Genomic DNA, 11,561 nt, shown 5'->3' with positions numbered 1-11,561 from the left:
TCAAACTGCACGTCCTTAGCCTGCCAGGACGCAGCAAGAATCTGGTTGCGGGGGGACGGGGGGGGGAGAGGGGAAGTTAATATTTTTCTTTTTCACATCACGGTTTATAAAACCAGCCTCTTCCCGGCGGGCAGGAGCTGGTTCTGTTTGGAAGGGCTGCTGTAACCCAAGGGATGCGGGTGCGGACAACCCGGGGCGAGGCTGGAGAGCCGGGAAGGCTCTTGTCAAAGCAAAGGGGAGAGAACGGGGGCTGAGGAAGGGCTGGGGCTCCTCTGCCCTCGCTGCTCCCGAGCGGAGGGTGGGAGGGCTCCGCTGTCCCCGGCCGGCCCCGTCCCGCCCCGCACCGCCCCGCACACCTCGGCCCGCCCCTGGCGACCTGCCGGGCAGCGGCGGCGGGCCCTGGAGCGGCGGTAAGGCTGTCCCTGCACCCAACAGGGGAAAACGCGGCTGGAGGAGCCGCCGGGGGGACGCGGGTGGAGGAGCCGCTTCCCCGGGGTGAAGCGCCGGCGGCTCCGGGACGCGCATCCCCTGCCCTGCCCTGTCCCAGGGGGCCCCACCGTGCCCCGTGTCCTTGGCGGCGGGAGGGACCTGCTGCCCCCCCGGACTGTGCCTAGGCCGCCTTCGGGGGGAACCTGGGTAAAAAGCACACAAAATTTGTTCTGTTAAGCACAGAAAATACCTAAGAGCGGCCAGAAGTGGGTTTAGTGTATGTTCTAACCTGCCCTCCCCCCCCTCAATAGCTCGGAAAAATACTTGAGGAGATGGGGTTAATCTAATGATAATTAGTTAATCTAATGATAATCTAGTGATAAATGCTAAAATGATCACCACCTGTGTCATCTACAGATGCCAAACTGAACTTATTAAACATGGCTCAGTTACTCAAACAGTTGGAAATACTGTATTTTTATAGGATCACAATCGAGATGGGGCAGCTCATGCAGACAGAAAGAGCGCTGCTTGGGTGTGCATGAGGTGGATGAAATAGTTATGGAAAATGTTTCTGAAGGGTTGGATTTTGTCTATAGTTATTTTGGTTTGTCTTCTGTATACTCAGTACAGAGTTAATATCCAGCAACTTCTGTTACGTATTTGCTGAATATTGTTCACTAATTTAATGGTTTGTGGTGTGGGCAGAGAACTGAATATAAATTTTAAATAATTTTACCTACAGCAACTTTCAGTGGATAATACTGGAATGTGTTTATTTTAACCCAAGCATTCTTTCTCCTACCTTATCAGCGATCTTTATTCCTACACAGCCCTTATCACAGAAGTATTTATTTCTAATGCTTTTTTTGCAGGCAAATATCCTACACAGAAAGTGAGGCTGAATTACGTGCACATGCCGATTACTGGAGGAGAGGCTGAAGGACATCCTGTTTTGATTTAGCAGTGTTGTTATTCTTTGGGGTGAAATGAAGAATTTGATTTTGTTTTGGAAACACTCAGATTTCTAATGCAACTGAACTTCAGTAACCTTTTTGCAGTGCAGATTTCGACAAATTAATTTTTCTCAAACAAAGATGCAGAACCTGTCAGTAGCAGAAAGTCTTACTAATACAGACATGTCACACCAGGGGTCTCCAAAAGACCTGGCATCTGAAGCAGGTGGTGTGTCTGTCAGTGGAAGTGACTGTAACTGGAATGACAAGACAAATAATGAAGAAATTATTAATGTCAAAGTAATGCAGCAAAGCCTCCCTGTAACGAACAGCAAAGGGGGAAGTTGTGATGGGATTTCTGAGAGCAGTCTTAGTACTTCAGAACCCAGTGGTTCCTGGGGTGATTTTGAAGGCTTCAAGGAGTCGTTAGACAAATCAGAGAGATTCAATCATAATCTTGAAGTTTTGGTGAAGTCAACAAAACCTTTTGGAGCTGACACGGAGTTAAGCAGTGGACACTGTAGCCCTTCTGCTGCCCAGTTCTGTGCTGAGCCATCTCTGTGCAGTGGGATACAGGAGGCTCTGGGCTCTCTCAATGAGGTATGTGTTAATAGTAAACCAAGGACCAGAAATGTTTGTGTTACGGCTTCCTACATCTCAAGTTTTGTATCTGTCTTCTCTACAGAGGGTAATGTTGTACAGGGAGAGAAACTGTCAAGCTGCTTTGCAGCTGACTCAAGTGGAACAAAAGCAACTTCTTTACAATGTTTGACAAATACTTAAGTTGTCTTGCTGGAGTGCCTTAAAGAATGTAATGCACCACTTTGCTTCTAGACACTAGGAAAAAGTAAGCACGTAGAAACCATGAACCCTGCCCTGAAGCACATGCAGTTTAAAACCTAGACAAGAAAGAGCATAGGAAACAAAAAATTGGGAAGGTGGGTGACAAAAGCAGGGTGGACAGAAATTCTAAAAGTTGCCTGCAAGCTTATTGAAGAAAACCAACCTAACATTGAGTTAGAAATTGGTAAAAACAATTACTTTTTTTATTTAATATACTGCCTGAATAATATCAACAGTCTTTCTGGAATTTTAGACTGATGGTGGTAGGAGTTAATAACACACACATGAACACATAAAAGAATAAAAATCTTTTATTGTAATTTATTTTTATAGCATAGGATGTTACATTCTCTCCTATGATGTTACAGGTAATATCCTGAGTAAATAATGTAATGTATCCTTATCAGCAAAAAGAAAGGTTCAGGTAAAGGGTTAGACCTTGTTGCGATGAATGTGTTTCCATAAGGACCAAACATGCATCGCCAAAGGGAAGGAAAGTGACAAAAAGGGAGAGAGAACATGAAAATACAGAGCAGCTCCTCTCCATTCTTACTACTTTTATCCTAAATTAGAACATTTGAAAAAAAACAGAGAACAATCAACTAAGACTTCCAAGGGGTTAATCTGTAGCAGTAATAACTTACTGCTTGTAGTCTGTTAGATGAGGTGTAGGGAACTGGGGGTTTTCTGGAGACAAGTCTTCTTGCCCTTGCCTAGGAATTTTACTTGTTGCACAGGTATTATTTGGGAAAGCAAAAAGATGCAGGTGGAATAAGCTGCCCACACTGATTGAGTGGAGGTACACAAGACACCTGGTTGTTGACATGCATAAACAAAGAACTCAAATTTTTTGTAATGCTGAAAATGGCAGACAAGAAGTCTTCTGTTGAAAAAAAGAGAGTATTGTAATGATTGAAACTAGAATAGAATATAGCAGGTTGCTTGGCTTCCTTCCAAAAGCAATAGATCTTAGTCTTACCTAAGCATTTGCTCTATTTTGCATCTATTAAAGGCAAAAGGAAGTGTCCAGTACAAGCTAAATAAGTTAACCATCCTTAGAGTTTCACGTTGGCTTTTCTTGTCGAGGGTAGAGAAACAGCTGCAGTGCTGAGAGAAATTTGAATGTAGAATATATGTGTAGCTTGTCCTTTATCCCTGTGCTTTTTGTATTGTTTGTTTGAGATCATAAACTCTTTGGACTGGGGCTCTGTCTTCCGTGTGGTCAATAGAAAAAATGCCAGTTAGGTTGGAGGGACCTCTATGGATCATCTGAGGTCAGAGGTCGGACCTTCAATATTTATGGCTATAACATAAATTAAACTATGTTGATCTGGAGCAAAATCACTTATCTTGAGATGGAAACAATTGCTAATTTCCTTGTAGTAGCTGGATGTTTTGCCTACAGAACTGAACACTTAAAGGATTTTTCATGTGCTCTTTAAATACTGGCCTTTGTGAGAGGGACAAGTGCACGTGTTTAAGCCCTATGGTGTTCTGATATAATGGGATACAGAGGATTTAATCAGGAAGCATGGTTGTGAAATGTGTGCATTAGTGTTTTTATAATTAGTACAAAGCTACAAGATAAGTGGAAATGTACCCAAATATGGTTTTAGAAAGACACACTGAAGTAGACAGTAATAAAGGTAATTAAAAAAACCTGCATTTTTCATCTGGCTTGACTATACTGTAAGTCAGTGACTTGTATGTGTGTTGGAGAAGCATCACAGGCTCTGAGGAGATACTACAATCGAGGTAGAGCTGTGCTTCCCTTGATGCACACTCTCTGTGGCTGTAATTGCCCCCCATCCCAAAGCCAACAGCAGCTGCCCGGCTTTTCCTTAACTCCCATCCCATTTCAGTTTTGGTACCTGCGAGGAAGTGTTTTATCCTTGACCATCAATGCTTCAACAAGTTTGCTTTCACAAAATTCTGCTTCTCAGGCATCTTTCAGGATCCTGTATGTAGTATCTCTGGTGTAAGGTGAAATAATTTACAAAGTGGTTGGAAGTATTGTGACACTTTGGGCAAGATTCAAAGGATTTTACTTGGGAGTCTCTGAGTGTCCCAGCAGCTGCTCATCAGGATAGGCATTTTAGCAAGGCCCTGCTTCAGGAAGGAGCAGCGTGGGGCGCAAATTCTGTTCCTAGAAGCAGGCTCAGAAGTACAGAATCCTTCTACCAGCTCTGTTGATTCTGCCCACGCATCATTAGATTAAATCCATAGTCTCTCAGTATTCACTGCATTTGTCTGAGTTCAGTATAATAAAACTGTGGAAGTACCTCAGTTTATTTCAGCTGTTTCAATTACAATTAAATGAAACTGTCAAAATACGGAGTATCCATACTTACATTTTTCAGATGAAATCATTGCTTGCTGGGCAAAGAAAACAAACTGACTCGTTCCATTCTCTTGTTTTCACACAATGTTGCTGCTCCTGGATTGCAGTCCCTTGGAGGGATGGTGAAGTCAATTAATTCCTTTTATTTAGAAAATTGCAGTAACTCCTTCTTTGAAGGAATAAAAGGACACAACTTCTGAACCAGACGGCATGATAACATCCCTTTAGGATAGGGTGTAAATTATGCACATTTTCCCTTGTATATGTATTTCTTAGTCATCAGATAACCCTGTTACTTCCAGTAGGCCTGTTTGGATCACTCCTGTGGCTGTGTTCAGTCTCTCAAACTTCCTCCTCATCACTGCTGGAGGAGGAACAAGTATGCAAATCTGGCTCTGATTTTTAATATGGAAAAAGTTTGGTGCAAATGCAAAGATACAGAGACATCCTCACCCCAGCTTTTCTGCAGACCTACACAGTGCAAATATTTACTGGTAGCTGTAGCATTTAGCAGTTGTGTTACGTTTGGCTGAATTAGGAGTATTTGAATACTGAGTTAGCAAAACAAGCTTTGGAGTTGATGTGTGTGTCAGATTTGTCCTGAATTATCTGAGCAGAAGAAGGAGTGTTAAATAGGCAAACCAGTCTATGATTTAGAAGCTGGGAAGTTGGAGACTAAGGTTCTTCAGAAACTCTTGGATTCTTGCTTCTCCTCCTCTAATTCTACGTAAGCACTCAAAATGCTGAACTATGGGCTCAGTCTCTCTGTGCCAATAATATTAATAAAAATATTTAAAACAATAAGACAATCTCCAGAAAAATTGTAGTCTTTGGACTAGGAACTGTGGGGGTGACTCGTATAACACATGTAATAAAACTCTCTTCTTTTTTCTAGGCAGACCACAGCTATGAGGATATATTTAAGTTGGGCTTTCCAGAAGTCTTTGTATCACAGTCCACAGAAAGCATAAGAAGCCTAGAGCAAGTGCTTGATACAAATAATGAAGATGTTGGGATAACTGAACTTCTGAAGAATCAACTTTGGTAATGAGTTTAGATCAACAGTTTAAAAAAAAAAAGTTCCTCAGCAATCTCAGCAATTACACTGTTTATTTCCTAATGTAAAAATCAGTGGTACACTCAAAAATCTTTCTTAACACTATGCTCTTCATCTTAGCAATTTTGTGCTGTATTGTTAGAGGAAATGGATGGTGGTTTAGCCATTAGAAAACAATGAAGGGAATATATCAAAATTACAAATTCCTGCTTAGGGTTTTTCCTGCTGTTGGTGTGCCTTCTTATGACTAAGCCTCTGGAATGCCAGAACCCAACAGGCAGCCTGTTCTTCCTGTTTGCTTGTCCTTTCTTTGCAGCACATCCCACTTATTTCTTCATCATCGGAGGCTGCTGCTTCAACCAACAACCCACAAGCCTTTCCCCCCCCCCCCCCGTTTTCCCAGTTGGTAACTTCCTTTCATGTTAAACCAGATGTGTTTCAGAATCTGTGGTGCATTTGGCTTCTTTCCTGGGTTGTGTTAATAGCAATTATCATCATTAACTAAGATTTCTCTTGCGACAGCTGGAACACTTCTAGATTTGTTACATGTTTGTGAAGGATCAGCAGCTGTTTAGCAGTATTGTAGTTACTGAACAGTATTGTAGTTATTTTTGCATAACTCTGAGGCTTTGTATCTAGAAAATTGGGTCAGACCATACTTGGGAAAGGTCCTAGGACTCAGAAGAAATGTAGTTAAAACATTTAATGTTTTAATGTAGGCATCCTTTTGGCAAGTTCTCTGCATACGCGCTATATTTTAATCAAGATCAAATTGTGGAGAAATAAATATATAAAAGGGACTACAGTATTATATGAGAGTACCAACTACAGACAAAAAAGCCCTGACCTATTGTGCTTAATAACTCAGGTCAATGATAACTACATCCTGTACTCAATAAAGTCCAACTGGATTTTTATATGTGATGAATGCAATGTGAGAATTGAAAATACCAGAGAATTGAAAATACTGTAATTCTCACCATTTCAGCAGTGAGTGCCTTTGGCTTGCTTTGTAGCACAGGCACGTCCAAAGCAGGTGCAGGTCACCCACCTGAGCAGCAGGTGCTGCAGAGTAGAAGTGTGACCTGTGGAATGGAGAAGGGTTTGAGAGACAGAAAACGCAAAGTGCAGAACTCATAGGGCTGAACTCTGCCCACATTTCACAGAAGCAATTGAATGATGTGAGCTGTTGGCATATAACACTCTCTGAAATGTGCTTCTGATGCCCTTCTTATCTGAAGAGTCATGTTGACTTACTGTTTCCTCTAATTGTCATGCAAGGTAATTAGTACATTGGGTTGATAGTTTGACCGAAGGTAGAAGGAGTTTTAAGGTAAGTTGCTTTTTAGATCGAGGTAGAGTAGTAGACAACTGTATGTAGGGAAAATAACGAAGTTATTTACATTCACTGGAAACCTAATACAGCTTATAACCTTAAATTGTGTTTTGTTTTCTAGGATCAATTCTGGAAACCTATGGAGAACACTTAGAGACTCTGATAACACCCCCAGCTTAAGACATCCCTGGAGTAAATCTCATTGCCAAGAAAACCTTCTGAGTGTTCTTGGAATAGATGCAAATCAAAAGGTAATTGAACAGTGGTTTGCCAGTATGGCAGCACAGACACTTGGTTAGGAGTCTGGTCCTCTCTCAGCTATACATGGAGGTGCATGAGGGACTAGATCTGGGTGAGTAAAAAAGGTTTTTTTACAGAGAGCTTTTTAAAGTGATAGTTTAGTGTTTCCTCATACTTATGTGTAAGTAACCATGAAACTGTGCAGGATCGAACTTTGACTGTCTTTACATGGAACTCTCCCCTACATAGTGCCCTGTTGTTAGATGGTATTTTGTTATAGATGGAGAATTAGCTTTCAGGTGTGTGTGCAGTAAGGTTGTTTACTTTTTTTGCTCAGAGTATGAGAAAACTGTTAGCCTCTAATATCTTTCTGTTAAGTGAAAATTAGACTTGAATCAGGGAGTCTGTTAAAGTAATTACTGGATGTTTTTACTGTATAGGAACTGAAAGTGTGTTCAGCTTCCCTTTTCCTCAGATTATTCCTCTGTCTGCTTTTGCAAGGCTTCAGGGAGAATATGTTTTAAATTGAATTGAGACCAAACCAACAGTGTTGGAAGATCTCAAATAAGAATGTCTCTGTTTAATTTCTTGTTTTGAGAAGGTAAAATTGTCTCAGATGATTCAGTATTCAGTTATTTAGTTGGGATCAATTAGTCACAAGTAATTTTCAGAAATAACTGTTTCAGTTGATATGTGATTGCTGAAGCATGAGGTTGGCAAGCTACTGATTTTTTTGGCATATTTGACTTTTCATGCAAGTTATATACAAACAGAACAACAGTGCTGAAGGTAGAAGACCTATTCTGCACATGTAAGTCATTTTTATAGAATTGGGATTTAACAGAGAGAGGAGACATTTATCCAACACAGTTAAATTCTCATTCTGTTCCTTTCTAGACCACAGATACAGCAGCATTAAATCAATGCCCAGGCAGCTTAAACTTACATCATTACTTCTTTTCTGTTACAGGAAAATTAAGTTGCTTTTAAAAATACTGATAAAGATATATTTCTCATCAATGTTTTGGCATTAATTAAGGCTAATTTTAACTGGAAATTGCTTTTTTATTAATGGGAGTCACAAATAGATTCATGTGATTAGGTAGAACTGGTTTTAGCATAAAATTGTTTTAATGCAGAGGGGAACACATGATAAAACAGCTTCAGAAAGTAAAATTTAGTGGTGGTTGTTATTTGAGGGAAACTTCTCTTTAGGTTATATACTTTGAGATCAGACAGAAATGCATAAATAAATTCATAAATGAAACTTTTTTAAGGACATTTCAGAGAACCAGGATGATATTTTTGAGGAATCAAATGTCAAAGATAGTGAGGACTTCAGATTTGATGGATTCAGTATCAATGACTGCAAAGCATTGATCCAGACCAAGGTAAGAATTGCTCTGAAAGAACTACAGAGTGTATTTTACATGTTCCTCTCTGCTGTAGCCAGCTGTTCTAGCATATGTCCTCATGTAATTGTTTGGTCCTGGTGTAACTATTTATATATGGAGTTGTTTTTTGCTCTTTGAAACCTCTCTGACAGCTTTAGAAAGGGTACCTGGGCACTTGTTTGTTTCTTGCTAAAGCAATGCAAGTTGGAAGGAAAATTGTGTTGTTTTGGAGGAATATTCTTCATCCAAGGTCCCTTCCCCAGTCAGCTGTTGTTGCTGTGGACACAGATAGTCTGAGGCACACTTCCATTGCTCTGTTTCATTCTATTTACTGCAATGGACAGTGAAGGTGTGTAACTGCTCTGGGAACCTTGTACATAAGAGATGATAGGCTAGAGATTTCAGAAATAAAGAACTAAAAGAGACTGTCCAGCTTATTCCTCCATAAATCAGTTCTGCTTTCTTAATTGAGTACGTGAGGGAGGGATCACAGTGGCTGAATCACACTTGGAAAGTGTAAACAATAGAGACAGGGTTTAGAGAAAGGGGAAGTGGCTTAAAATAGATGAAGAAAAAGTAAAAGTGAAAGGAATCATGGTACAAAGTTAAGGTAACTGGGCAAAATTTTTTTCTGGAATAGACTTGCATTTCGGGGTCTCACAAGTAAAATTCATTACAAAACATATGTTGCCATTTAATTTTAAGTAAGTAAAATCATATAATGGGATGTTTTCCACTTATCTTCCTAGCTGTGTCTCTTCCCCCCCTCCCCTATGCTAATTTTATTTTTATGAACATTTATAAAAGTTAAGTTGAAATATGCAAGCTGATTAACTTTCTGTAGGATGGAAAAAATTAACTTCGTTTTACTTTTTCACTCAGCTTTCTGTATCACCAGACTCCAGACACGGTCACCTTTTCACCTGTAACCTCTTTTTGAAAACCACACCATCAAATAAAAGCACACAGTATATAACAATCCCAAAGAAGAAGCACCTTTTCACTACTAACAACCTAAAAATGAAATTTTTCAGTAGTGATGTTTGCTGAACTAAATGCACTTTTTAGCCTTTTGTTTTGTTTTGTTTTTGAACTGAATGCTGTTTACTTTAATTTTGTTACTGACTTGGTACTAGAGACTACAGACGTTCTTTAGGAAAGTGACGTATTGCTGTATATGAGGAACCTAAAGTCACATTATTAAAAGAGATTTCTCCTCTTTAGCTGTGAAGTTAAAGGTGTAATTTTGTCCTGCTAAGTTTTTCTGCAGAGTTGTGTCTCTTACAGTAAACGCTGCAGCTGCTATCACACTTTAAAGATACTCTGTTGGAGTATCCTGAACTACTGACCTTTCAAGCCTTAATGCCTCTTCAGTCAAAACCTTCCTTTCCCTGCCAAAATCTACACCCAGCTCAGGTGTGTTGTAACGTGTGCCTTGTCACCATCTCTGCTCATACTTGGTCCAGTTTGGATCAGCTGAGATCTGCTTTGCCACTACTGGATGTAAGGAGAGGAGCCTTCTACATCTGGGATCTTCCACTGGGATTTAGGAAAATAAAACTGTGTTAACTTCTGTCTGGTAAAGCCTGCTGTGGTGATAGGGGTGGGGGCAGTGAAATGTTTTGTCCTGGCGTTGGTTTCTGACTGAAATAAATCACCTCGTTGAAGCTGATTGTAACAGGACTTGTTGGATTCATTCAGCCACACTTACACCACGCATAACCAGCTTGTTAAAGCTGAGCAGTGTTGTAGTTCAGGACTTGCACTGCACAAAAATGCTGTAAATTGCTGCCCTTTTAAAATTTTATAGTAACTATTGACTGTTGCCCCTCTTCCTGCAGCTTGAGTGCCACAGGGGATGCACTTCACTGTCATTCAGAGAATCCATGGTGCTCCCCTGCCAACTGCAACAGCTTTATTTATTCATTGGTAGTAATTTTTACACAAGTTACTAATCTATTTGCTGCTTTGGCCATATGAAAATTTTATATGGCTTTTTGTTTTAAAGAGTTGGTTAGCACTGCAAGTGATGTTTTACGTGTAAAAAGCAGGAAACAAACTTGGGTGTTCCAAAACTAAGTTAGTTAATTATTTAATAATGTGCCTGTTCTCTTCTTAGAATTAAAAATATTATAAAGCACTGACAGACTTCAACCCTTAACCTAGTAAACTGTTCATCAGTGACATTATAATTGCTGTAATAACTTTAGTAATGCTTATGATACCTTAGTGCTATTAGCTTGGGATGAACTGTGCACCGGTTACTCAGTATGTGGAGCAGAGCATTTGGAAAAGTGCTGTTTGAAAGTGGCTCTGCAGCTTCCCTGGCCTTGGAGGGAGTTCTGCAATGCCAGCCTGGAAACTCCATGTGGATAGAAGAGCAGGGTTAACTTCTTCAGTTAACAGTAGATTTGAATTAATTTTCAATTTCAATTGTATTCTTTCAGAGCAGCTAAATATGTATTAAATAGGTTGTAGTCATAAGCTCAAAAAAATAGTAGATTGCCAAAAAAGGGTGAATGAATAGTTGGGGTTGGTAATAAACATTATTAAAATCAATTATAAGACTAAAATCCCAATTTTTGTGCTTTCAGACAAGCGGGGCTCTGCAGAGGGGCTTGAAGGGGCAACCTGCAGTGTGTGTAGCACTCACTGATGCACTGGAGCCCAGACTCTCTTTCCCTCTGGGGTTTCAAGTTTGCCTTTGCTTTTGCTAACATTGGATAAAAGTAGTGAAGAATGTTTTGCACTGTTACTCTGGGAAAAGGATGAATATGTCATCTCTCCCTCATAGTACCAGGTTTTACAGCCCTGTACCAGGTACGGAATGGAAATTAAAAAAGGTTCAGCCCCTATGATTCACTGGGATAAAAAAACTGCTGGGGTTCCAAAGGTGAGAGGCTCCACCTTTCAAGGTCTTTCTCTTTTGGGCAGATGCTTTGAGCCACCTGAGCCCTACCTGCTG

General features: G+C 40.3%; 1 protein-coding gene across 1 annotated transcript; it reads left to right on the top strand.

Annotated features, from left to right (window-relative positions):
• Positions 1–365: 365 nt before the first annotated feature.
• CLBA1 (clathrin binding box of aftiphilin containing 1) lies at positions 366–10,233 on the top strand. The gene is made up of 6 exons (XM_027638007.1): positions 366–410; positions 1,305–1,985; positions 5,465–5,613; positions 7,084–7,213; positions 8,480–8,593; positions 9,479–10,233. Exons 2-6 carry the CDS (start codon positions 1,527–1,529, stop codon positions 9,644–9,646), a joined length of 1,020 nt encoding a protein of 339 aa, XP_027493808.1. The 5' UTR covers positions 366–410; positions 1,305–1,526; the 3' UTR covers positions 9,647–10,233.
• The last annotated feature ends 1,328 nt before the right edge of the window (positions 10,234–11,561 follow it).

This window comes from Corapipo altera, unplaced genomic scaffold (assembly GCF_003945725.1).
Source record: "Corapipo altera isolate COAL_440 unplaced genomic scaffold, ASM394572v1 23, whole genome shotgun sequence".
NCBI lineage: Eukaryota > Metazoa > Chordata > Aves > Passeriformes > Pipridae > Corapipo > Corapipo altera.
This window is presented reverse-complemented; position numbering and strand designations above follow the sequence as displayed.